At 40.5% G+C, this 27962-nt stretch overlaps 1 protein-coding gene across 2 annotated transcripts; it reads left to right on the forward strand.

The window, feature by feature from the left end:
- The first annotated feature begins 6 nt into the window (after positions 1-6).
- Positions 7-27919, forward strand: LOC127357621 (hippocalcin-like protein 4). 2 transcript variants are annotated; one of them, XM_051389932.1, is made up of 4 exons: positions 7-166; positions 19322-19497; positions 20793-21008; positions 21131-27919. In XM_051389932.1, exons 2-4 carry the CDS (start codon positions 19336-19338, stop codon positions 21326-21328), a joined length of 576 nt encoding a protein of 191 aa, XP_051245892.1. In that variant the 5' UTR covers positions 7-166; positions 19322-19335; the 3' UTR covers positions 21329-27919. The 2 variants fall into 2 exon arrangements, with proteins under 2 accessions (XP_051245892.1, XP_051245893.1); XM_051389933.1 differs by lacking the exon at positions 7-166 and adding an exon at positions 14744-14844.
- The last annotated feature ends 43 nt before the right edge of the window (positions 27920-27962 follow it).

Raw genomic sequence — 27962 nt, forward strand, 5'->3', positions numbered from 1 at the left:
TCATTCATCTTCTTCCAGAGAGAGAGGTGAGTTAACGCGAAGGTTATTTTACATGAGGGAGGAACTGTTTTGGACCAAAACACTGCCGTGAGAATAGCCGCAAAGCGAAGAACCGGCGTTTGTTTCACAGCTGTAAGGAGCTTATTCTTCTTCCAAACAGTACAGGGTAAGTGGAGGACATTTTTTTAAAAATGTGTACATGGTCTCTTTGTGCCATCATGTTAATGTGTACAAGTGTTAGTCAAAGTGTGTCAGCTATTCCTGTGCTTTGCTTTAATTAGTAACCAAGAGAAGCAATAAGTGATGAGAGAGGAAGTCATGGACATTATTGTACTGCTCTATTAACAAAGGTGTCTCACCAGGAAGGGGGATCTGACCCATAACCCTGCCAGTGTAGGTGCGTTACACTTATTTAGCACTACAAATGAGTCAAGTCGAGGTTTCAATTATACTGAGCTGTCTTATTGAGCAGTTAGGGGGCTTCACTGTCTTCAGTGACACTTTAGAGCCAACAGAACCCGGGACCATGGTCTCCTGTTTTCAAAGAGCACTTTGGGGACCATATGTGCCACGCTGACAGCATTAACATTATCACGCCTGTGTTGTGTTGGCATGTGTTAAATTCGGTGAGTCATTTTTTACAGAATGCTCTGTACATCTTGACCGGGTGCATAAAGTGTTTCGCTTCTGCACGGATCTGAAAATGCAGCCGGGGGAAGTCAGTGCCAGAATGTCCTTCATGCTGTGGGAGCAATCAATGGGTGAACAAAAATAAGGCTATACCTGTGTGTCGCACCACTGAGACTGGACCCTCGCTCTCTGTTCTGCACATGTAGAGAACATTTAAGCACGATATGTAGGTTGAATCAAATATGTGTTCTTTTGTCTGTGCTTGAACGATGGATGCAGGTGTAGGTTGTGGTTGGTAGTTGCAATAAGTGCATATAGATCAAGAGTTAGCGAACAAAAGAAGCCAGTAAGTCTCACTGTTTTGCCTTCCGAGTGATTCGGTGTTGACCTGAAGAAAGAGAAAGGCAGGCGGAGGAATACAGCAGGATGAAAATGTGGTTTAGTTCTATCTGCATAATCCAGTCCTCTGTGAGGGACACCAGCTCCCGCACAATCAATAGGACCAGCTTCCAATTTGTGCAGTGTGTGAGCTCGTTCACATTACCGGTGGCCCTCACATTACTATGTGGCTGTCCATCAAAAGGGTCACATCAGATAAGTTATTGCATCATAGTCACTGAGTGTGCGCGTCTACATAATTTGTATGCACAGCTGGGTCTATACATATGCGTAGTGTTCAATGATTGTTTCGTATCATATACAAAGCAGCAACGCAATGTTCCATGGAACTGGAGAGACACAAACAAATGCACAAACACATGCGCACACAGCCGTGATGGGGTACATCCATGACAGACAGCTGGTGGCATTGACAGCTCAGTTTGGCTCTGGAGCCCTTTCGCTGCCAGCCTTTAACTGAACAGGAGCAGATCTTTGGCGTTTGGTGGGTCTCGCTGCCGAAGGGTACACATTTGCTAAGCTCTGTTGTATGTGAAGTTAAGTCTGTCGGGGCTTTTCCATTTTTGGCTGCGCAGAGTCAAACCATGCCGCGTTGATTTGCGTTTCAATTACCGGTTTAAATAGCTGAGTCACACCCGAGATGGACCATCTCAAAATGCACCCCGACCCGCCTCCAAACGGGTTGCAGTGACATCAGACGGGCTTCGTCATCGTTCAATGGCGACGCAGCGACATGTTTAAATGGCATCCACCGCTATTGCCAGACATAGCAGAGAGAGCTGCAACGATAAGTCGATTCATCAATTAGTTGTCAACTATTAAATGAATCAGCAACTCTTTTGATAATTGAATAATCATTTTAAGTTTGAAAGAATTTCTCAAACGTGAATATTTTCTGCTTTCTTTAGTCCTCTATGACAGTAAACTGAATATCTTTGGGTTGTGGACAAAACAAGACATTTGAGGACATCACCTTGGGCTCCGGGAACATTTTTCAACATATTTTTACATTTTATGGACCAAACAACTGATCGATTAATTGAGAAACTGATTGACAGATTAGTCGATAATGAAAATTATAATTATTTGCAGCCCTAATAACATACTTCAGTAGTTTCAGATGCCAAGCAAAATCATGACAACAGCCTGAAAATCCATGATGACAAATGCTGGCTACCACCAAACGTTGCACAGTGCAATAGAAAACAGCAATAAAGAGGGCGCTGCTTTTATACGTCATGGACTCACAGCAAGCATGTCATCAGTTAAAAACACACCTTCAAGTGGGGAGCCCTGTTGGATTGGACATGCATGCCCTGCCACACTGCTCTGACACACACATTTGTATGGAAAAGAGCAATACGTTAACTTGAAATGATACATCTATCAATACGGGTGAGGTGTTGCATCAGTATAATTGTTTGTAGTCTTTTAATTAAGCCAAAAAGTACAGTTGGTTCTGTTGCTTTATTTCCACTGGAACCCACTTTTACAGTCTCCGCAGACAGTACATAGTTCTCAAGAGTCAGCCTGTCTCAAGTGGTGCTTAGCATCCCATGAGGGGGCTGTTACAGTGCCACAATTACCATCTTATTCAGAATCAGCTTCTCCTCCAAAATATCCCTAAAACCTTCACATTATAACCTGTTCTGCTGTTTTCATATCCTCTGATTTATAGCTTTAAATGCCCAATCAATAATTGTTTCCTGCATATAAACTGCAGGGATGATCACAGACTGTGTGTAGTTTCGGTTCTCAGCATCAAAAACATGAATAACTTTGATTGTTGTTTTTCAGGATTAGTTCATGTGTTAAAAGACCTGTCAGTCACTTTGGGAGTGGTATCATGTTCTAATTCTGTTTGAAATGTTGGTTGTGGAGCTTCATTTGTATTTGAATCGTGGATTGTAGCTCTAACTGCTGAGAGCATAGACTGCAAATTCATGGCTGATTGTTAGCTCCATGCTCTAAGTACTCTGAGTACACTCTGTCGAGTGATAATCCAAACAAAGAAGACAGAGCTTTCACTAATATGTTTTAGTGTTTTGTTTTTTTTACCGACCTATACTTGAAGACTTTATATAAACACAGGCTCCCATTGTTATTTTCTCCTTTATGGCATTTCAAAACAGTACATTGTTATTGTATATTCTCAATAAATCTTACCGGGATTCAGAAAACCTCTTTCCACTTTAGAACTTTTCCAGCAGTCCACCGTAGACACATGGATAATTTTGGCGTCTGTGTACTTATCACGTAAGGAGTTTGGTCGATTACTTGGTCTTTGCAGTGGTGTTGGACGCGGTCATAGCTCCCTGTTATTTACAACAGCAGGTGGAAAGAAGCTGCAGTTACACATAATAGCTGACTGGCAGATCACTGGATGGGAAAATACGTGATTATTGCTACTTCCTCTTTCCTCTGGAAAGACCTATTGATCCACATTCTGCAGAGTACAATAATATCAGCTGGGAGCAACATGTTACGCTACAGTTTCCTGCCTGGGTCTGTGCATGTGTGTGTTGTTTGTTTTTCCAGTCTCTTCTTTTTCCTTTTTTCTGTTAACAGTTGTAGATAAATGATGCGATGACACCCTCTCCCCCCCACACACACACTTTTTGTATCTCTTTCTCCTTCCCTTTGTATCACTTCCATTTTGTTGTAAGCCTGTTGCCAGGTGTACTATGCATCTGCCTCATGCATCACTGGCTCATTGTGTGTGTTTGTGTATGTGTGTTTGTGTTTGTATGGGGTGGCTGGCATGAGCTGCTGCATGTGTATGTCTCTGACTGATTGATTCATCCATTCCTGTCACATGCTTTATTACCCAGGGAAACAGATGTTGGAATATAAAGATGGGTTTCTGTGTGACACACACTACCAGCTCATGTGAGCCCATGGACCAGCTGATAGCGGTTAAGCAACAACAAAGGAATGTTGAGTGAAGGAGTTTGGCATCAACAGTGGATAACTAATGAATACCCACAGTTATCAGTGCACACAATGACAGAGTCCTCCAGTAGCTTGACAGTTACAGTGTAGTACGATGGAAAGGTAACGTACACCAGAAACTGTGGCGAAGAACTGATCTCAGAATTGAGACAAAAAGTATGAATTTGGTATTTATTAGGTCAGATTTTGGCTAGGTTTAAGAGACATTTAAAAGAAAGATTCACCGTAAAACCACATAAGTTCATTTAACTAACAAAATTGTTGAAACTGATTACGTTAAAATTTCTTAAGTAACAACATCATTTTTGTAAGTTAAAAGTTGATCAAGTAGCTTCAGTAATTTTAGTGCTTGTCTTAATTCTGCACTGTGAAACCCAAATATCTCTCTCTCTGTCTCTAAAAATGACTTATTCAGGAAAACTAAGTTGTAGTAAAGCAGCTTAATCATGAATGTTTTTGAACTAAAAAAAATGAGTTACTTAAAATTTTTGATGTGATCAGTTTTAGCTTTTTTTTGTGAAAATAACTCATCACTGTAAAACCAGAAAAGTTCATTTAAGTCAAAACATTTTTGAAACTGATTACATCAAAAGTAAAACAAAACAAAAACCTTATCATGTAGCTTAGTAATTTTAAGTGACAGTGACTTAATGAAAACATGAATAGTTTTGAACTTAAAAAATGTAGTTTGCGTTACTTACAATTTGCGTAGTGATCAGTTTCAACATAATTGGATTACAGTGTTGGTTGGGGCACATTTCTTTCTTTTTACTTCCTTTAACTAAAATACCACACAGATTCAGTAGTTAGCATTGTTGGCTAACAGCTAGAAGCTCATGGTTCTGAGTCTGTGTGTTTCCTCTAGTTCAGTGGTTCCCAACCTGGGGGTCGCCAAAGCTTCCTGAGGGGTCGCAAGGCCTTCTTGATTTTAAGAGGTGCTAGAAAAAAAAAATAAAATACAGTAGTCCTATATGTCAGCATTTTGTTCACATTATGTAGTAAATTGCCAAAACAATGGTCAACCATCAGGTATAAGAAAACACTGAATTTGTCAAAAAAAAAAAAAGCCTAATAAGTCTGATAATTGTCAAAAATAATAAAAAAAAAAAACATAATACACACTTGTATAAAAAAGTTCCTTAAACAGGAAATAATCTGGTAAAGATTCAACCAAATCACCTGTTTTACACAAACGTATGCAGTTACTGAGTTCATGGTTTGGGTTGATTGTACATTTTTAAATATGATATGAAATATCCATCGAATATGTCACTTAGCCAGGGGTAATCAGTTTATTAAAGGACAGAAAAGGGATCCCTGAAGGACAAAGTCTTCAAACCACTACTACAAGGGTGTAATGGCACACAAAATTCATGCTTCTGTATTAACCTTGTGTTTGGGGTCTCGGTTTTTGGTACAGCAGGGAAAACTAAAGAAAAAATTCAGATGTTCATTTGTTTTGAAAAAATTTAAACATTGAACAGTTGCTCATTTGCAGTGCCAAAACTTTCCAAGTAGCCTAACGCTGCCCTAGAATTTCTGTTTTGCATGTGCAGGTATTAGACGTAGATAGAGGAGTTTGACAGCAACTGTTTGGGTCACAGGGCGTACCGAACTAACAAAGTTACATACCGAACCAAACATCGTGTACCGAACGGTTTAGCATCCCTAGTTTCCTCCGAGGGCTCCAGTTGCCTCCCACAGTTCAGAGACATATACAGTAGGTTAGGTAAGGTGAACTGGTGATACTAAAACTGTCCATAGGTGCGAATGGGAGTGTGAACGTGTGAGTCTTGTGGGTTGCAACAAAGATTACACTTGCCTTGGCAGAACATGTGCAGTGTTTCACTTATAGATGTTTCTTTGTATAACGAGGTTTCCTTGTTGAGCAAATCATAGGTAGCTTGTCTTATTGTACAAGCCACAGCTGCGGTGGAATAAAACATGAGCAGGGACCTGCAGAATATATATATATGTACAATACACATATGTTATAGCTTATACCTAACACGTTAGCAAACAGTTGCCTACAACAGCCAGTGCCACTTTGAGCTCAGTGCTGTTTTATTTCATTTTAGAGAAATTTGCTGGGAATTTCTACCAGAAGATAAGCATGAATCAAAATAAGTCAGGGCCAATGTTTGTTGAGCCCATGTCTGTGCCAAAACAAGCAGAGATGCTGCCAAAATGAGCAAAACAGTCAATCTCAAGGTTGTAGACTATAAATACATGACTTTAAATATGAAAATAAAGATTGAAGATTTTGCAAATAAAAAGGAATTAACTGTAAATCTACCTACAATGGAGCTATGTGCTACACTTGTTTCAACATTCAACCAGTTAAGGTAAATATGTTTGGCATACACAATATACTTTAGGCTTATATGTGTACATAGTACATACGACAATACAGTATATTTAACCTATAAGTAGGCCTACTGCAGATCTTTACAACAATCTTTCCACTAGATTATGAAGCCATATCCTCAAGTACTCTGTATATACAGTGTTATATATATTTATGCTATGCTATGAAATGAAAATTATTAAATTAACTTAAAATGACACACGTAACGGCTTTGAACACACTGTTCTGACATTATTCCGTAGGCTATAAGATGTTGTTTTTGTCTCAGAATATTCAATGTTTATGTCAATAAAGGGCAGTGATGACAGGATAGCTTTCAGTACAGGAGCAGGGGTAAGTGCTGCAGGCTTTTGTCCCATGCTCCTTTTACACTATTTTCAACACACTACACAATAAGTACACTAATACTTGTGTGTGTGTGTGTGTGTGTGTGTGTGTGTGTGTGTGTGTGTGTGTGTGTGTGCACGCTTCAGGACACAGGCATATTTGTTCTAGACACTGTTTTTGTCGAGAAACACCTGAGCCTTACAACCAAACAACTTTACACCAGGGCTTATGTAATATAGGAAAGTGTGTTTTTTTTTCTGTTTGCAGATATAAGCATGTGTATTTGTGCATGCTGGCATCTTTCCACTTCTGCCTGAGTTTAAAGGTGTCGCTGGAATATTATTAGCCACATTTTCCAACGCTGTGCAGGTTTGGTAGGGCAAGACAGAAACAAAAGGCGAGAATTAGAGCAGTGCTCAGACATGAGTCACCCAGACTTCAGCAAATGTTTAATAACTGTGGCAATAAATGAACCTATAAGGTGAATAAGTGACGTTTTGGAGATATGGGAGGTAAAGGTTAGTTGAGAGACTGACTCATAAGGGCACACACACACACACAGTCGTTTTGTTCCCCGTGTTTCTCCCCAGGCTCGACATGCTGCCTCGTCTTAAATTAGAGTTTGAACTGCACAGAGGTGAGCTCTGTTTCTATAGCGATGCATCCTTCCTGCTCCTGTCACCACAGAGAATATATGTAGATTAGAATAATATGGAGATCTTAACTGATAGAAAGCAACACCTCAGCACAAACATATTTCATGACTCTGTAATCACTTACCTAACCATCCATTTTCACTCTTTATTAACAAGGATTTCACTGTTTTTGAAGAACAATACAATCCTGACATTTTGGGATTTAATCATCAATTGCTGATATTGTTTTAAAAAATTCAAACATTTAAACCAACACATTTACTTTCACTGCTTTAACTATTACTAATACTTCTACTGCTACAAAGATACTACCACCAGATTACAATTGCTACCTTTACTACTATTAAAGATGTTCTGATACCATTGTTTCCCTCCCAATGCCGATTTCGATACCTGAACGTTGCAGTTCGCTGTGAAATTATCCATGGTGTATGATTACTATCATTATTATATGTTCTGGCTTAGGTTAAGCCTTTTGTAAAACTTGATCAAATTGTTCCGGCTAATATTACACTACTGCTACTACGGGGAAAAAGGTGAAAGGGGCGCTCCTGGGAAGTAGCAGGTACTGTTTCGTAGCTAATAAATTGTGTGATATTAGATCGGTGCATAGACTAACTATTAGTATTATAATAGTATTATTAGCGATATGGTTGAATAATAATACTTGGCAAATAGGAGTGGGCAATATGGATACTAAAAAAAAAAAGTATCAAATCTTCTTATACAGAAATTGACATTGCAACTGCAAGTCTTTGAATTACAGTAGCTAACCATGTGAAAATGATCCTCTCAAGGCAGACTGAAAAGAGTTATTTCCTGTGTGGCTGTGCAAAACATTTGAGACAACTCTTTTTAAGACTTTTCACAGTCAGCTCTCTCTTAAATTAGGTGCCAAATCTAATCCAGGTCTTACGTCTGCAGCTCTGCAACCAGAGATTAAAGCAAGACCGTGTAACTTTTGAAAGAAACAATCACACACTCCTTTTTACAAATGGAAAAACTGAATTTATAAGCAATAAGACACACCCCTGCTCAAATCAATACAGTCAGGGATTCGCCACACAAAGCATATTTTTACATAACTACAGTGTTTGTGTGTTGGACTCAAAACGCTGCCAAAACACGAGTGACCTAAACTCAATACTGTGCCTGAATGCATCCTCGGTAGCCACACACAAACTGAAACTGCTGCTGCTGCTCTGCTAACATGCCGCTTTAGCTCTACTATGTGTAGACATTGTGTAACTGATATTACTGGGTCGGGTTGCTGACTTTAATGCTTGTAAAATAATGAAATCGATGTTCCATTCAGTGTTAATAAATAAAAAAAAATGTAAAACACTTTTAACTACTAATTTTCCGATGTCTTATATTTCATTGGACTCTTTAATTTGGACTGCAACATTTTGTGAAAAGTCAACAAAATATGTTCATGTTATCACGACACAATACGATTACTTTTAAAGTTGCAGTAAGTAGTTTTTATTAAAACATTTGGTATCATATTTGCTGAAACATATATTGTTTGTATTATCTATTATACAGATAATCTGTGAAAAAAACTCTGGCTTGTCGTTCCCAGGATCCCAAAGCACCTGTATTTGAGACCCTGGCAATGAGACTCACCGATCAACTGTCTTCCTTCACTCTGATTGGTTATTTTCCTTCAGGCCCGGTGGTTTCTTGCAAAAGCTATTAAGAGCACTATTGAGGAGCCAGGGAAGTTTTAGCAACTATGACAAAAAAATATTTATAAAAATTGCCTACTGCAGCTTTAATACAAAATTATTTCTCAGTCCTACTACTATAACTAATAAAAATGCATACATCTCTTGTGTATACTGAAATTGCATTAGAATTAAACCTGGTTGTGTCTAATAAATAAATAATAAATACTATACTGCTCAATTCAACAATAAAAATCTAATAAAAAACAGGGCATCATGTGGGATGTGGAAGACACTAGCCAATATTTTGATTTTCAATAAAACCACCGACATCAAGCCCATATATCATTCATGTCATCCAATTGGTCAGGTCCAGTTGGCAGAGGGACTGCTTCGATTGGCCGAAAGCATCATCTGCTGCCAGACGGCTGTTTGGCAGTGAGCCGAGCAACTGTTGTCAAGACAACATATTGTTCTATTTCACTTTTGATGGTTTGGTGAGCTGCCATGAAGACCATTCGGGGTGGGGTTTATCGTTCACATATCAATACGCTGGCCTCCACCTTTCATCTGATTTCTATACTCTATTATTTCCCTCTCTCACACACAAATACACTCACACACACTCTACACAGTGTAGTTCATGGCAACAGCTGGTATTGGACTGGTATCCTATTGATTGGTCCCCTATTGCTGCTACAGTCCATTGTTCTTTTTCCACTCTCACAAAGGTTATTGCCATTGCACACACAGGAAATGACTACTGTATGGGAGGCCTAGCTTCCTACTTTTGCTCTGTTTCCAACTCAATTACAGCTTTTGCCAGCTAATCATTTTCAGTCACAGTGACACCAACACATTTTCCCCTCTGGGCTATGTTCAGTTAAAGCCAGAGTGCCTGAGTCTCATAATAATGACAGTGTAAGCCACTGCGTTTCAGCCTTGTTGTGTTCCATGTGTAGCCTCTTGCTGTGAGCGTGTGCAGAAAGGAAAATGTTTTTCATGTAAAAAAGAATAGTAGAGGATAATTATAGTGTGGTTTGTGGTAATATGCTGAATACGTCTTTGACTCAACCAGATTGTTTTACACTTTATATCACATTAATCAAGCTTTATTTGTATTTTCCTTTGAATTCACTGTTATTTGAGAGTTAATGCCACCAGTAAAGTAGGGCCATTCCTTTGCCTGTCTCAGTGACTGAAATGGATCAAATAAGGTGCCAGTACCCTAATTCAGCACAACCTAACCTAACCATCTCACTCCTGATGCCTAAACTGGGCGGCAGTGGCTCAGTGTGTAGGCTTGGCTTGGGAACCGGAGGGTCACCTGTTCAAGTCCCACAGACCACAATACAGAGTGTGGACTGGTAGCTGGAGAGGTGCCAGTTTCACCTCCTGTGCACTGCCGAGGTGCCCTTGAGCAAGGCAACCTGACCCCAAGAAACTGCTCATGGGGCGTCATCACTTCACCATCTCTCTCCCTGCTTCATCCACAAGTGCATGAAGTGTGTATTTCAGCCTGTGTGTATAAAAATAAAAGAGTGAAAAGAACAATTTCCCCAATAGGGGATTAATAAAGTACATATCTATCTATCTATCTATCTATCTATCTATCTATCTATCTATCTATCTATCTATCTATCTATCTATCTATCTATCTATCTATCTATCTATCTATCTATCTATCTATCTATCTATCTATCTATCTATCTATCTATCTATCTATCTATCTAAACCTAAGCACCCAAACCAACAAAGGCAACAAACCATCAAAGGCAGAGTAGGACTCGTCTTTTTGGAATACCTGGACTCATCAGTAAGACGTAAGAGTAAGTAAGTAAGAAGCATGTGGACAAAAATGTACCTGTGAGTACTGGCCCATTTCAGGCTCTGGCCTGTCTAACGTATTTGATGTAGCCTTGTAGAAAAGTTCTTCTGTGGCTGTTCTTGGCATCTGCAGAGTTTAGAGCAATTTGTCCAAAATAGCACTCAGTAATAAGAAAACTAATGCTGCTGTCAAAAGGCCAATGCAGGCCATTTTGTCTTTTGCAATTATCCAATACCTAAATGCTTTAGCTCCAGTACAGACTCACCTACGTATGCCGTTATTTTATTTTAGGGCTTCAGCTAATGATTGCTTTCATTGTTGATTAATTGTTTAGTCTATAAAGTATTCCAAAATATGAAAAAGGTCCAACACAGTTTCCTGGTGACGTCTTGAAATTGATGTTTGTCCAGCCAACGGTCCAAAAGTTAAAGGGGAACTTCGGCAGACTTTTACGTACTGTCATCTACCTGTTTTTCCATCGCTCGCTTCACTGAAAGCCCAAAAGAGTCGATCACGGAGGTCATGCCTTAGCGACGAAAACTGGAAGTTTATTTCCCCCTCAAAAATGTCAATGTCTTCACACACTACGCTCCGATCTGCACACTACAACTTCCTGCAACAACTGAATTCCCACGGAACTTCAGCGCGAGTCTCGTGATTGACTCTTCTGGGCTTTCAGTGAAGCGAGCGATGGAAAAACAGGTAGGTGACAGTACTTGTAAACTTTGAATTTAAACGGTTTCTGCACAACGTATGAGTTGAAAAGGCATGTTGTTGTCACGTAAGGGCCCTGATCATGTTGCACAGTAATTAATTGCATTCTGTGTCTGTTAAGAGGAGCAAAAGGCACTCTTTAGGATAGGAAACAGCTATTGTACTGTATTGTTCATCTGCAGAATAGTAATACGTTTTTTAAATTGACCTGCTGTGCTCAGATTATGAAAAATAATTAGGAATCCTACGTACTTAAATTAAATTTCTTGCCCCACAACAAATACAACAGCAATTCTATTAAAATGTTTTAGATATATTTTAAATAGCTATTGTTGGTGCACCAAATCGAATCATATGGTGGGCCAACTTTTGCCCACACACCCCACTTTGGGCCGCATTGATTTAAACTATTGATGCCTTTCTGTAATTTGGCTCATTCATCAATAACACAGGCAGCATTCACTTTGTATTATTTGGTCTTCAACTATCCAGGACTACCATCCTTGGAACATTCAGCCTTGGACCAACACACAGTACTTGCTTTATCAACAGACCCACTACAGTGCCTTCAGCATCATAATTTGATTTAGTAGAACAAATATTTTTATATAACTCCTATATAGATACATATTCGACCACTGGAGCCTGATCATTTTCCATGTTTTACATATATTTACACATATATCTCATATCACAAGACCAAGTCTTATACATCATACGCCTATACATCACTGCAGCAAAGTGAGAAATTAAACCACTGTGGGTCAAGATTTCCAGGGCATGTTAAGTTGCTGACATTTTAATACTGTTTTTGATTCCAGACTTTTTTGACTGGGGAGGCACAAGTGGGATACTGCCATGCAGGGGTGGTATGAAGTATGTGTCTCAGCTTTCCAGTCATTCCCAATGTGTGCAATTCCAATACTGTTTAAGGACCCTGGTTTTTATATTCAAATACTCTAGACAAAAATAACACATTTATACCACATGCAAAAAACTTTTCCCAAAACCGTATCGGATTGGCATAAGGTATAAATGTCCATGCCAGTTTGTCCATCACTAAAATTGCCTAACTTTGAAGCATTATTCAGCCTCTTTTCCATCTTGCTAGCGTTACATATCTGGTGGCATGCGTTAGGTCATGTAGTTTTGTTGATACCAGTATCTTCACTTTAGCTTTAAAATGGAGCCCACTACAGCCTCTGAAAGACAGTGCAGAGTGGAAGAGGGTAAGCATAATGGGGTGGCCAATCAGATTTTAGGCCAGTGCCACCCCAGGGCCCCTCCTCTGGAAACACCCCTGCTTGTTGTGGTGTTTATGTTTAATTTGCTCTCAGGTCTCTCCTGCAGAAGTCAGAGTCTCTCAGTGAGACCTGAATAAATAAAGTTTAATTATATGTACCTAGAATGACATTTCACTGCATCTTAAACACGTCCTGCTAATTTCAAGAAAGCCAAATAAGAGCAAGGTGAAACTATTCCTGCTTTCAGTGTGGACCTTTTAGAGCTGGTAGTTGTTAGTCCTCAGACGCCACTTTACATCATCCTAATAACAAGTGCCTTGAGTTTGAGGAAACTGCCATCAGAATGTAAGCTTTATCACTACTGACTCTGGCACGCAAACATGTTTAACTAGTTTATCCAATCAGCTAGATTACTGTCAAGCTGGGCTAGCGAATACACACACACACACACACACACACACACACACACACAAGGTCTCCCACACATCTGCAACTCAGATTAGACTTTGTGTTTACTATCAGTGTGACAGCTGGAATGAACATGCATTAGGGCCCATTCAGACTCAATGAGGACAATTTTCCACAAACTCTGCTTATCTGCCAGCAGCATGCCGTCTTTCTCCGTCCTTCCGTCTTCAACGCCCTTTTTTCCTGTCTCTCTCCCTGTCTGTCTATTTGTCTTCTCCCTCAGAGGTGTGAATCCAGATTGAGTCATACTCCCTCTCCTATTTTTTTTTTTCACACACACCCTCTCCATCTTCTCTTGCTGTTTCTGTTTTCCTCTTTTATCGTTATAGTTTTTATGCCAGTGTATGAGTCTACATGTGTAAGAATTCGCCTGTGTGTGATGGAACTAATATGTCCTGGTGGTCCCTGGTTGAAGCTGGTATGTTTGTGTGTGTTTGTTTGTGTGTATTGTGTGTGTGTGTGTGTGTGTGTGTTTGGGCCTCCGCTGCGTGTTGACGTGAACGGACTGTCAAAGACGTCATCGTGCACAGCAACAGCATGTTGCCAGGCCAATTGATCCCATTTGATGGGAGGTGGAGAGCAGGCATTCAGGCCTGTATAATGTATTTCAAATTGTAGCATTTGGGGAATAAAGCTTTTCATATTAGCACCAGAAGGAGCGACTTCGAATTCACTGGCATTAGAGAGAATAAATGGGGTTCCCCAGTGATGTTATCCTTTGTTAGGCTGTTAGGGGTTAATGGAAACTAAGACTGAAATGAAACAAGGCAATTTTGTACTAAAGCTAATGATAGCTGAAAGATTATAAGGATTCAGTGTTTTCTCCTAATTTTCACTCTTTTGTCTGTGGAAGATTCAGAATGAGCTCTGGACATGGGGTGATGACTGAAGAAATGTGCCAATTTAAAGCTGCATTATTGATTTCTTTTGGTCACTGGAGGAGGCAGAACAATCTATTTAATTTTTTTTTTGTCCCTATTCTTAAAACAACATTAAGTAACTTTTCTACCTGAAAATAACAGGTTCAAAATCATTTTAATGCTACACTGAGTCGTAATAGGGTGAGTGGTGTCTCCCACCCTGCACTCCGTACGCCTGTTCTTGCACTATGTAACTTTTGACTCCAGGTCCGGACAAGGGCGTAATGCTTTATGGCAGTAGTGACACACCACTGACGCTAATTTTGATTAAATTAGATCAGGCTCCGGCTACTCTACCTCATTTAGAGAGTTTCCTGATGGACAGTAAAGTAACTGCTGCAAAATGTAGCTGCTGGTAGATAATTAGTTTAGCCATACTGGCCTGGAGACACAGGCTGGGTGCTCAGAGCGCTGGGGGAGTGTTGGTGGAGCACAGGGGCTGTGGACCGCCAGGAGGTGGACGTTTTCAGGCCTGGGGTGGGAGGGAATGCCAACAGAGAGCAGGGCCGGCATCGTGCCAGAATCGGAACCGGACGAGCTGGCAATGTGACCGGGCTCAGCAGCTCTGTCTATGGACATACCTAATGGCAGAGGATAAGAGACTGAAGAGGATGACAGGGGAAGCTGCATAGAGAAAAGCAGAGAGAAGACGTCGGACAAGAGTAAATGTACGTGCGGCTTTTTACTCCTTAGTGAGAGCTTTGTGAAACAAACGGCAAGCTGGCCTTCTTGTTGCTGGACTTTAGAATATTAGCTGGCTTGCTATGTATTTTGTTGTTGCACTTGCTTGATGTTTGGCTGTGTTAGCAAAGTGGTAGACTTGCTCATTTTTGATCATAAGTAATGTAATCATAACAAATGCGTGTGTACAGCTGTCCATATTTACAACAGTGGTACTGCAGATCTCGGATTAGCCGGTTGTTTTGCAGCTGGTACCAGCCAGCAGCTATCAGTTAGCACAACACCAGACCAGAAACTGTAGATGTGGAACCTGGCTACATAAATAGGTACACCAAGAGTCTTTTTTTTTTTTTTTTTTTTTACATTTGCATGTCTGCCTTTCCATTTTTTGTTTCTCTTCAAACAACAACCACACACACATACCCTATATGTGCACACACGCACGTACTCAGATAAGCATCTCCTTCTCCAATGCAGGCAAAATGAGAAAACTGCATAGAAGCCAGTAATTCTGTATTCTGAATGCATCTCATTCATTCCCCACGGATTTGATTTATTTGCTCAGAGAGGCTCCCTAATCCAAGAAAAAGAAACACAGAGGGTTATCTCCAGATAACCTCCAACACCTGAATAGTCTCCCACAATAGATTTCTGCCTCAGTAAGATGAGCCGGCAGAGACCTGAGCACCTGACTGGAAGACAGCATCCGACTTGGGAACGATTAGAGCGAACCTACGGGTTGCATATTTTGCTGGCGTGAGCAGTGTTTATTTTGATTCTTTCAGACGGGATAAGTTTCCGACGTGTTTGCTCGCCTGGGTAGTTGCGCCTCTCGCTGTCCTCCACATGAAACTCTATTATCTGCTACATTTGCTCCCCTAACAGAGGGATAAAATCTCATCTGCCTCAGTCAGAGGCAAGAAACAACGTTGCAACTCTGAGAGCGTGTGTGTGTGTGTGTGTGTGTGTTTGTGTGTGTGTGCACAGTGGGGAAGAGCCAAAATAAACTCACAGCTTTGGGCACTAGTTAGAATTCTTGTGGTGTGTGTGTTGATGCAGTCAGTGATTTACAGTGGACACTTAATGATTCAGGTATAGTTCAACTTTGACTTGAGATTCCTGCGGTTGAGGCAGAGACTCTTACACATTTAAGACAGTTAATTGAATACTTGTAATTTAATGATGGCCTCTCAGGGGATATTGGTGCTACAGGTGTTGCTGCCACAACATGAACCCCCTCATGTGATCTTTCTCCACACTGACGCCCTCAGCATCTGTCTGCATCCTTCCTGCAGCAGTTAACCTTTTGAAACCTGCGTGTGCTCAAGTGTCTAAGCACGTATTTGTGTGTGTGTGCGAGTAATGCATTACACAAATGCCCTGAAAAACACAAAACAGTCACCTTTCTAACCTAAAAAAAACAACTTGAGTCACCTCTGAAGGGATCCGTTTGTGTCACTGCACAATTTAAACACAGGCTTCTTTGTGGAAATGGAACACTTAGAATTGCTCTTTTGTGGTTGACACATGCTGGGTTCTATTATAAATGATGCTAAAAATGGAAGCTATTATCCAGAAATAGCTGAAAAAAGTGAAAGATGTTTGAACTGTACAGAACTGCAGTGAACAGCTCAGTGTTAAAGCTTTAACTCTTTGATTGCACCTGCTTTTATATTTGTCATCCAGTTTACAGGCACATTTTCTTTTAATTTGCTTCTTAAACAGCAATCTTTTTTTTTTCTTAAACAACCGTAAGAAGATTCTCAGAGGAGAGAGATATATTCCTTTTTGTGTTTCTACTACATAAGATCACAGGTGACCTTTTCAAAACAAGTTAATGCTGGAATGGCCTGTTGGCCTATTGATATCCTTTATTGCTCGGCCTCTAAGCTCTTGGCTCTCCTGCAGTGCCTCCCACTTGTCACAGGGATATAAAGTCCAGAATATTTGTGCAGTTTGCAGTGACTTAGGGTTTTGTTGCCTCTTTCTGCATGACTCACTTGCCATAAAGCACGGCGGGATGGTATTTCAGCCTCTAAACTGTCCCCACACTCTCTGCAATTTAGCAGAGGATTTGTGGCAGCTTGACTCGACTGCATCGGCTGTGTCCTGGTGTCAAAGTGCGAAAGCTGTCAGACAGGACTATGAGTCAGGGATGGCGTCATGAAGGCACTGCAGTGGTCCTCAGCCATGTGAATATGTGTGTTGAGGAGCCAGCGTAATGGGCCATTTTATGGACAAAATAGCAGTGATGCTATCAGGTGATTATGGAGGTTGAATGATATGAATCATTATGGGAATGGGAAGACCTTTTGTACCATGGATATGTTGTAATGTATGTGCACTGCTAAAACCATCCATTCCATTGAGAATTTTAAATATAAGACAGAAGTCCATATACTGCTTTAAACTCATATTGAACAAAATATATCAGAGAATCATTGCATGCATGTGGAGTTTAATAGCATCGAGCAGCAGCTAACACCCCATTAACCTTAAGTTAGACAAGAAAGCAACTCCAAGAGATGTTTTCCTTTTAACAAAGGCTGTTATCTTAGAAAAATACAGCTGTTTTTTTTACAGTTAAAAAAAGACAGTTTATGTTTGCATGTAGGTACCATGAAGAAGTCCACCAGGGCTCCAGACTAAGTTTTTGCATTGGTTGCACTGGTGCACCTAACTTTTTTTTTTTTAGGTGCACCAGCACACAATTTAGGTGCACCCATAATTTTTCATTGCGTCGCCTTTAACGCCATATTCTCACCTTTTTATCGCTCTCCATAACTTTCATATAATGTGAATGATTTTTAAACAAGAATAAGGTGTAGAGAAATGCTTGTCTTTATTTGAAGCACAATTATATATAAAAAGAAAAATAGTGTTTAAAGTTCTTCACTGAGCTGAAATTGAAAATTTCTAACTAAAACACTAAGCAAAATAAAACATTTCTTAAATTGCTTCACTGAACTGAAATTGAACTAATATAAAATGTGCTACTTTACTTTTTAGACGTGTTATGTTTTTTTAAAGTTTCGATAGGAAACGTTGACCTGCTCACGAATGCACTATTTCTGGCCATATTCTGACCGCACTCCTGACAGTACACGCAGTGCATTGCGTTACGTCCTTTGTTGTACCTCAGCCAGGGAAATTGTTTCAGCCAGTCCTGTCTGAAGGAATATATTTTGGGCTTTTTAATTTGGTTCTCGGAGCCGGGCTCTATCCCAGACTCGGTTGTCTCCTCCTCTGGTTCCGAGTCTGATGCTGTCGCCGAAGGACCGGGGCTTGGTATCTCACCAGGGACCGAGGCCTCCGTGTCTTAACGGGATGGACTCTCAGTAGTGGGGATGGATGGGATTATAGTAGTAGGGCTGGTTGTAGGTTTGGTTTTCTTAATGAAAAAACGTTTAATGTTTCTGCCTCTCCTCATTTTCCCTCGTTTTGTCGCGTTTATTTGATTTTTCCATTTCAGTTAGTCAGCTACTCTCGCGCTCAGGTCGCAGGCAATTTTTAAACACACGCAACTTAGCGTGGTGAACAGGACCTCAGCCAATCAGAGGCAAAGGCCTGCCCGAGCTCTGTCTCGTATTGGTTTAGAACACGGTATAATCCTACCATGAGTGTGTGAGTTCGGTCACAGTAGAACACAGAGAGATGATGCGCTTGCGAAATAAATGTATGTTTTCACCCGGGCATTGTCAGGTGCACCAGTGCGACCTAGAAAAATTATGAGTCGCACTCTTAAAAATTTTGGTCGCACTCTGGAGCCCTGTCCACCATTTAGTATTTGACGTAGCATCTATTAATGTCTCAGCATCTTTATGTTGTGCTTTTTTTATGATTATACAAACTGCATCATCTGCATGCATTTGTGTCTGTTCTTCAGGAAAAGCTAAAAGTGGGTTTTCTATAGACACTAAACAGTAAAGGGCTTAATATTGAACCCTGGCGCACACCAATGCTGTACTAATATTGAGTCAGATAAGCAATCCCCAAGGTGGACCCCTTTGTGTTTACTTGAAGAAGATTTTAGCCAGGAAAGTGTTTAATTTGAGATGTCTGAAGTACAATGACATTAAAATTAATGTTTGACAAAATCAAAGGCCTTTATCACTGTCCCAACTACACCATCCTTATTTACCTTTGACTTAATGCTTTCCAAAAAATAGCTAACCTTGCTTATTTTAAGTGAAATACATTTCACAATATGTATATAAGAATATGTTTGTAGTGTTTATACGTGAGTGAATGTTTTATACTGTATATTTTGACACACAAAGCCACACAAAGACAGTGCAGCTGTGTGGTGTCCCTGTGAAGGTAATTCCTTGTTTGCATCCATCCTCAGAGACCTGTGCTCTTGCAACAACACAGGGGCATTACTGCTGTTGTTGTTATTTGTCTAGCGCCTCCTCACCTGTTTGCTCAGCCTGTCTCTTGCTCTGTATCTGCCCCTCCCCCCAGAGAGGTGAAGCATCATGGGGAAACACAACAGCAAGCTGGCTCCAGAGGTCCTGGATGACCTGACCAAGAACACGGAATTCAACGAGGCGGAGCTCAAGCAGTGGTACAAAGGCTTCCTCAAAGATTGTCCCTCCGGCATCCTCAACCTAGACGAGTTTCAGCAGCTCTATGTTAAGGTGAGGGCGAGGTGGAGGGAAGGAGAGAGGACATGAAGCAGAGGAGGTGAAAGCATGGCAGTTGGTTATGTAGTAGGGGCTGGGCTCTCTACAAATGGGAATCACAATGTTTGCATAGCTATTTCCTGAATGGCCTGCAGTGAAAACAGGGCTCACTGTGTAGTTAGTTATATAAAATGAAACAACAAATGAACAACAGTTACTTCTTAAATTATTCAGAGCTTTGTTGGGTTGTTACATAGAGAGCCTATGTTACTATGGCTGACTAATCGTCCTATGTTTGGGGCAAAGGGAGGAGGCAGACCCTGTAATACAGCCAGGCAGCTCTGTTGCTGCCTGAAACTCTGTCAACTCATTTTGGAGCCTTTCAGATGGCACAGTGCCAGAGAGGCTGACTGATCTTTGCACAGGGGTTCAAGATATTTTTAAATCAGTTTTGCATATTCTTTCATTCTCTCCTATTCAGTTCTAAAATGCTCAGAGAACAACTGTGGCTTGTACTTCAAGTATTAATCTGTCACTGTGAATGAGAAACTAACTGTTGTCATCAAGTTGTATTATGGTATCAGGCAGTGAATGTACACAATAGGAAAATGAATGGATGGATTGAGGTTCCACCTGCATTAGGAGTACAGTTTCATTTTGTAAACAAGTCTCCAATAGCTGCACTTCATCTCTAAAATGTATTTAACCAACTACTACCATTTCCTGTTTATGTTAGGGTGGGCTCCTGCCTGCTTAAACCCAGTTTAGCCATTCATAAGACAGACTTGTTATTAACAGTAAAATGAAATATGAATTGCCATATGTTAAAGAAGCTATCACAATCTGGTAAGCTAATGTCAACTGAGCTAACACTGTAATACTCCTGCTCCGATTCTGCTTTCCTGCCATTAAAACCCTCCCACATCAAACAAAGTCCTGCTCTCTCACTTCATTCTTAAATCAAACTCATAGTAACAGTGACACAAAATTAGGCCAATTAGGAAAACACATCTATCACATACCATCTTTTAAGATTGCATAAACCTTTTAAAAAAAACATCATAAAAACTACAATTTGAATTTTTTATTCCCCAAGTGACTCACAAGAGACAAATTAGAAAAAGAATAGTCAAAAAGATGCAGTAGAGGTCGACATATATCCTGACTTTTAGGGCCCAATATGGGTCCAACTTAAGACTGGATCCTACATTTCCCATAATTCAACTCAATAGGGTCTTTCAGTGAGTGAGCAACAATGCATCTCATGCATCGTTTACATCACCTTGTTTCTCAAATTTTTCACCTTTCAGTTTTTCCCATATGGTGACGCCTCCAAGTTCGCCCAGCATGCGTTTCGGACATTTGACAAGAACGGCGACGGGACCATCGACTTCAGGGAGTTCATCTGCGCCCTGTCCATCACCTCCAGGGGCAGCTTCGAGCAGAAACTCAACTGGGCCTTCAATATGTACGACCTGGACGGAGATGGAAAGATCACACGCATGGAGATGCTGGAGATCATCGAGGTGTGCGTTTGTGAGGAGGAAGTGGGCGGGAGTTAGTTTAGTTTGTAGGCTTTCACCGGTTCTTGTCCCTATAAAAGAAATCCTCAAAATCTAAACATGTATTTTCCTTTCCCACTCTGCAGGCCATCTACAAGATGGTGGGCACGGTGATCATGATGCGTATGAACGAGGACGGGCTGACCCCGCAGCAGCGCGTGGACAAGATCTTCTCCAAGATGGACAAGGACCACAATGATGAGATCACCCTGGAAGAGTTCAAAGAGGCGGCCAAGTCCGACCCCTCCATCGTCCTACTGCTGCAGTGTGACATGCAGAAGTAGAGAGAGAGGGATGGGTGGAGAAACAGAGGGAGGGAGGGGAGGGATGGGGGAAGAGTTGAACTGAAACAAGAGAAGGAAGGAGGATGGGAGAACAGATGGGCTGGGGAGGAGAGGGAGGGATGCAGTTTGGGGAGGAGAAGGAAATAGGGAAGCTTTTCTCCCTTTTTTTTTTTTTTGAGGCAGTGATGACGGGGAATGAGCTATGTTTGGAACACAGTGGAATCTCTGATTGATGCCATTCTTTTCTTTCAGACCGTCCCGCTGTGCAGTACACTCCTGCAGCACTCTTGCTTCAGTCTAGCTGGGTGTCTTTACAAATCCAATCTGATGATGTGTGAATTCCTGCAGCTCATTTGGCACAGACCTGAGAAATATGGGATTTACAAAAGGAGATATGTATAAGTGACACAGCCAGGCTCTGTGCCTAGCGTGTGAGATTACAAGACTGCAGGGTGACTTAACTACAAAGGTCTGCTGTCTTTATGTAACACTTGCACATTGTATAATTGCAAAGCAGGTTGCTTCCAACTGATGTAAGTTAACACAGATTTCAGTGGCCATGAAGAAAATATATTATAGTCCCCAATGACACTTCAAAGGAATAGTTTTGGGAGATATGTGTATGTGCTTTCTTTCTGAGAGGTATAGAAAAAGATTGATACTCTGATAAATATGAAACACTAGCACTCATATTTTGAGACAAAACACCGTAAAAAGTTAAAGATACATTTGACTTAAAGCAATATTTATTTACTTTTTCAAATTGTCTATAGTGATTGCAAAAATATCGTGAATTCTTGGTGATCTGATATTGTGACAGCCCTCGCTGGTTGCCTGGCAAACTCATGGTTCAAGACTTGAGGAGGTCACTGCTCCCAACCAAGAAATAGTCTGGCTCATAACCTCTGATATAACTGCAACTTGTCATATTTTTACCTTTGGGCGGAGCTAACTGTTTCAACCTGTTTTCAGTCTTTATGCTAAGCTAAGCTAATGGTTCTCCTGGCTCCAGCTTCATATTCACTGTACAGATATGAGAGTGATATTGATATTCTCATCTAACTCTTGTCAAGGTTTTATATTACTTTAGAGTAAATTCTGTCACCCAGGATGCTCATTTCAAAACAAACCCACAGTGTTTAGTAGCGGTGCATCATGGGATAGTTTGAAAAAAAGGATGGCATCAAACCAACAAAGGGCCTGTTGAAATGAACAATACCATGACCTGTGTGTTAGTTTGTGTTATGGTGTCCATATGTGTGTGTGAGTATGAATGTGAGAATGTGTGTGTGTGTGTGTGTGTGTGGACATTCTACAAACTAAATACACTTCATGAACCCAGATCAAATGTCCCCCACCCCTTGCGTGTGTGTGCAGTTGCATTCATTAGTTCCCCAACAGCCGCAACCACAACCAGTTAAAGCACTTAAAGAAGAATTTCCGATAGATTACAGCACGCTGTCCGCACGCGTCTCGCTCTGAGAGCGAGGCAGGCAGTGATGAATGTCTCAGACGGCTGCCTCCAGCAGCATGGTGAAGCATGCTGATGTGCTGCTTAGTGACTTCTGGCTGCCCCGAGAGCTTTTCCACACATGCTGACAAAATCAATGTCTCATCAAAATAATTACATGTGTTTTATTAAAAGGACATGCAATTAAGTTACATAGGCATGGCAAGGAATAATGTAATGTGGGCTTTCTCTAGCAAGTGGACATGTTCTCTGCGTGGCTCTCTTTGTGATTACTTTAGGTTTATTTGAATGCCAGCTTCAGTTTCAGTGGGAGGGGCTACAGGAAGTGTTAAAATTGACATTAATAATAGTATATAATAAGAATAATAATAATAATTATTATTATTAGGAGAAGAAGAAGAAGAATGGCAAGAAATCACTTCATCAGCCTTACATAATTAAGGCCACCCTTTGTAGAATTTATGTTTATAGTCCAAATTCGTTTTTGTCTTTTTTTGTGTGGAGACAAGTTGATCCTTTTTAAATACTACACATTGTGGTTTTAAAGCCCATTTAATGGCAGATTTTGTGCTTTCATTAGATAGCGACAGGTGAAGAGGCCGACAGGAAACTTATGCCAGGGAGACAAGCAACAAGGGAATCGAACCAGTGATCGCTGCGACCATGTGGCCCACGCTGTTACCACTCAGATACCAAAATTATTAGTTTAACATTAACATTCAAAATCCTAGCTAATGAGCTTCATCGGGACTGCGAGTTTGTACTGCCATACAAATGTTGCTCATCTGTGATTGGTGGACAGAAATTAATGACATCGGCATTTTCCTCCAGAGACCCGCCCCTTTTTAAAGCACTGAGAAGAGCACAGTGAAAACAGCATGGACAGAAAACTAAAATTAAATAACCAAATCCTTTTTAACTTTGACAAAAAATATTTAAAGCATGAAGCTGACTAACAGTAAAATGTGTTGATTGACTTCAGCGTATAAGAGACCTATCTAATTAATGATTATTTTAAAACAATGCAATAACTCATTCTTATGAGTTATTGCATTGTGTCATTATTCGCAATTATTGGAGTAAGTTCATTAGTTGTAACAGAGCTAATTAACAAGCTAATTTATTAAGAAATTGCTGTTTCTATTCCTGGTATTATTTAATTTGGCTGAATTTTGAAAGAGACTTTAACTAAGTCACAACGTGGCTAAATTATTATGTATAAAACATCTGCTTTGTGTTCTCTATTGTAAAGTAAAACAATTAGTTTGGGCAACATTGGACTAACTTAACAGTGTGACACAGTATATGTGATTAAACAGAAGCAGAAACAGGGAAATATGCAGAATAATATGAAACATGATCTCGCTTCACTAAAAAAGACCCACAATTTGAGCCAGAGAACGAGCCGGGAGAACAGCGCGGAGCGGGGATAATCAGGGCAGTAATTACAGGCCGTATGACACAAACGGTATTTCTCTGAAAGGCCAAACCTGCCTCCATGATTCATTGTTGTTTCACATGAAAAGCTGAAATAGCCATCTCTCCTCTTCCTCTCCCACTGTCCCGCTCTCCCACCCTTTTGTCTTCTTCCTCCCTAAATGTCAGAGAGGAAGCGCTTTGATAATAGGTGGAGGGAGAGGAACTTTGCTGAACTCAGCTCAGATCTAAAATCAATTCGAAAACGAGTAAAAGGTTGAAGAGGAAGCCTGGGTGGGGTGCGCGTGTACTCATCTGCTTGTGAATGTGAACGGTAGTGGATAACTGCACAGTTCACGCCAGTCAGTAATTCCCAGCTTGTAGCTTATGATCACAACATCGATGTATTCCATTGGATCAGCGGGCGGACTTGAGCTGGAGGTATTTGCTACATGTCTACAAGCAGGCAGAGGCATTTATGCTCAGCACGTTGTTGTTGGTGCAGTATCCACCAAACATTGCATTGTGTGGTGTAATTACTGACACTTACCTTCAAATCGAAATTGTTCATTTCAATTCAGAGTCCTTTGGCCGTCCCTGTGGTCTCTCAGGAGGGGTCGTAGGGGTGTAGAAGTAAACCTGCTCGGTCAGTCGGCGTCCATGCGCCTGTGACACTGTGGCACTTCAGTCTCTGTAACCAGGAGGCATTCTGAGAATTCTGATTTAATACTTCTTCTACTAAAAGTATAAGAGTATGACGTCCCGTAGTGATTCAGTAAGGGACAGTGCATTTTATTTTTCAATACTGGACCATCCTGTTAATTATGGATAGTTAGATGATACCACTGTCGCATCTGTCCATTAAATATGAAGTTACAGCCAGTTAGTTTAACACACAGATTAAAATCAGGCAGGCAGATTTAGAAAGCTAAGCTAACTGCGCCCTGGCTATAGATATCTATAGGCATATTTGGCATACAACCTTGAGAGAGTTATCAATCTTCATAACCTAACTCTCAGCATATTTACCAAAATGTCTATTATTATGTCTTTTAGTCATAGTGACGAACCCCCTTAACAGTCCTGCATTAGGAACTCGGACTCATTGAGGCAGATCATTGCATTTTTCCTTGTGAACAATTCAAAAATGTCAGACTTTCTGACGTCTCTGCATTGCAGCAAAAACATTTGACTTCTCTCCTATCAGCAAATCAGATTCATCTCCTCCTTCTCACCCAGCCAATGAGCTCGCTCCCTCCCTACAGCCGAAGAACGAGCCTCCATTGTGTGATAATGTAATGATAAACCTACATGTACATTATGATACGACTGTAATCGTATTTATGAATATAAACTAATATAATATGTAAATGTACCACTAGCTTAGACCTAATTTCATATGATGACACAGCTACTGTCTGTGTGAATGTGTGTGTGTGTGTGTGTGTGTGTGTGTGTGTGTGTGTGTGTGTGTGAGAGAGTGACAGAGTGAGCCTGAGTACTAACTGTGAGTGCTTGTGAAAGCTGTGTGTGTGCTGTATGTCGGGACACTTTTGCAAGTGTTCACATGTGTTTTGTATTTGTATCATTTGTGTAACAAAAAGATGCCTCAGTCTAGTTAAACTTTGTAAAAAATGGAGTGTAAGTCCTCACACTGAAGCACTGAGTATTATTACCCAAACCTACACTTGCTTTTGTGGTCCGCTGGTATACGGTATGTACTGTCTCCAATATGGGACGTGTCGTTTCGTTTGCTGTAGCCTACTGTTGCAGTTCTACAAATAATACCCACATATAGACGTTATGTTTCACCAAATGGCTTTGAGGGGTCAGTAGCCAGCAGGGTGGGCGGAGGGGGGGCTTTCTGAAATGGAGGTTGTTGAGAAGTTGTTGCCAGAAGCAGCCTGAGGTGTGAGGAGAGAGGTGTCCGTGATAAATAAAAAAAAAAACCCCAACCCTGTCCTGTGTCACAGTGTCACCCAGTGGATGGAGGTATAATGTCACACCTCACAACAACTCAACTACTGTACAGCTCCCCTTTGTTTATTATGTAATGAACATGCCTCGAGATCATCAAGTTAGATGATGCAAACAACTTGATTAGTCATTGTTCAGTCTTACAGTCTTGTGTTTCTGAAAAGAAGTGCAGCAATCTGAACGTGGAGTGAGATCATTTTACTTTTTTCCAAGGTAAATTTGATTATGTTCATTTAAACAGAGACCAACATAAGTAAAACAAACTGATGAAGAGGCTGAGCCTTTCTTATGATCTTATTTATCTTATTTCTTATGAAATGGGGGTGTCTTAAGAAAAGATGCATGGAAGTAAAAAATAACTTACATTTGTGGCCGGGATCAGAAAGATGAGTGCAAATGAATGCTCTGCTTGATGTGTAAATAGACAGTTCTCTGCTACTGTAACACAATCACCATAACAGCTTTATAAGACAATGACAATGTTTGTTTTTAACAAACCCCAAGTGGCAAAAAAAAAAAAAAAAAAACTAACGCAGCTTTAAAGCCCCCTATATAGTATGTTGGATTTGAACATTTCTTACTTTAGCTACTTCTAGAATCACAAATGACAGCAAGACACAAATTTCTACTGGGATGTCAGACAGCATTGTTATATTTGAGGCAGATAATCCCTGAAAAAAATCAGGTCCCTCTGGCTCCTCCTACTGCTCCTAATGGCATTTGCAAGAATCCACAGCAAAAACAACCAATCAGAGCTAAAAAAAGATATTAGGTATTTGACAACTCAAAAATCTAAAATACGACAAAACTTTATTTTTCTAAAAGTTAGCTACTGCAGCTTTAATGCAATTGTCTTTTTTTCCAAGTCACTCTACTAGCAGATTTGTTTGCACGTATTTTAAGAAAAACAAAGATGTGAGATTAAGGTCGACAGTAGCAGAATGAAGGTCTTGCAAATTGTTTGCAGTGTGCAAATGGTCGCCCATACAGCCCCATGTGTTTTGCCGCCTCTTGTTTTGACTCACTATATCATTGTCGCAGACTCGGTTAATCATCCTGTTCTACGCTGAGCGCTATGCGGTAAAAACAGTTGATTAGAACAGATTGGCTCACAAAGTGGCTTCACAATGTGTTGATCTCCGCACGCCTCCACTTATTAGATTCTGTCCATCCTAATTAGCGCTGGTTCAGAGCAAGAGAGAGAGAGCCACTTACCTCCCCCGAGATTGTAGACACAATAAATGTTTTGTTTTTGGTTTTGTTGTTTGCTTTCTCACCTTTTCATGCAGTGTCCAATTCAAAACTACACAGACAAAAAAATCAGCATTCACTCTGTAGATTTTATGTGCCAAAGATGGGACTGTGTCACGTGAGTAAACTGAAACATGACTGCTGTGTCGGGTGGAGTTAAACATGAAGTGATGCTGTGTTGATCACATGTGCTGCAGTTCATCAGCTGTCAGTCTCTGGACAGACGCGCTGACCTGAGCTGTGTGACATGAATATCAACACGGATACTTTTATTTTAACCGGGGATCATTTGTGCTTGATTGTGCAATATAATTCTATTCTTCAACATTTCTCTATGATGTTCATGTAAACGTCTCTTTGTCCCGTCTGATGATTTTGCCTTTGTTTTTGTTTTGTTTCTCAATATTGTTAGGCTCCTAGAACAAAGACAATGTAATTATTTTTGTTACATAGAATAAAACACATGGATGTCGGGAGTTGTTGTCGTCTTGCCTTGGTCCATGTGTTCCCTCCGAGAGC

Source organism: Dicentrarchus labrax, unplaced genomic scaffold (genome assembly GCF_905237075.1).
Source record: "Dicentrarchus labrax unplaced genomic scaffold, dlabrax2021, whole genome shotgun sequence".
NCBI lineage: Eukaryota > Metazoa > Chordata > Actinopteri > Moronidae > Dicentrarchus > Dicentrarchus labrax.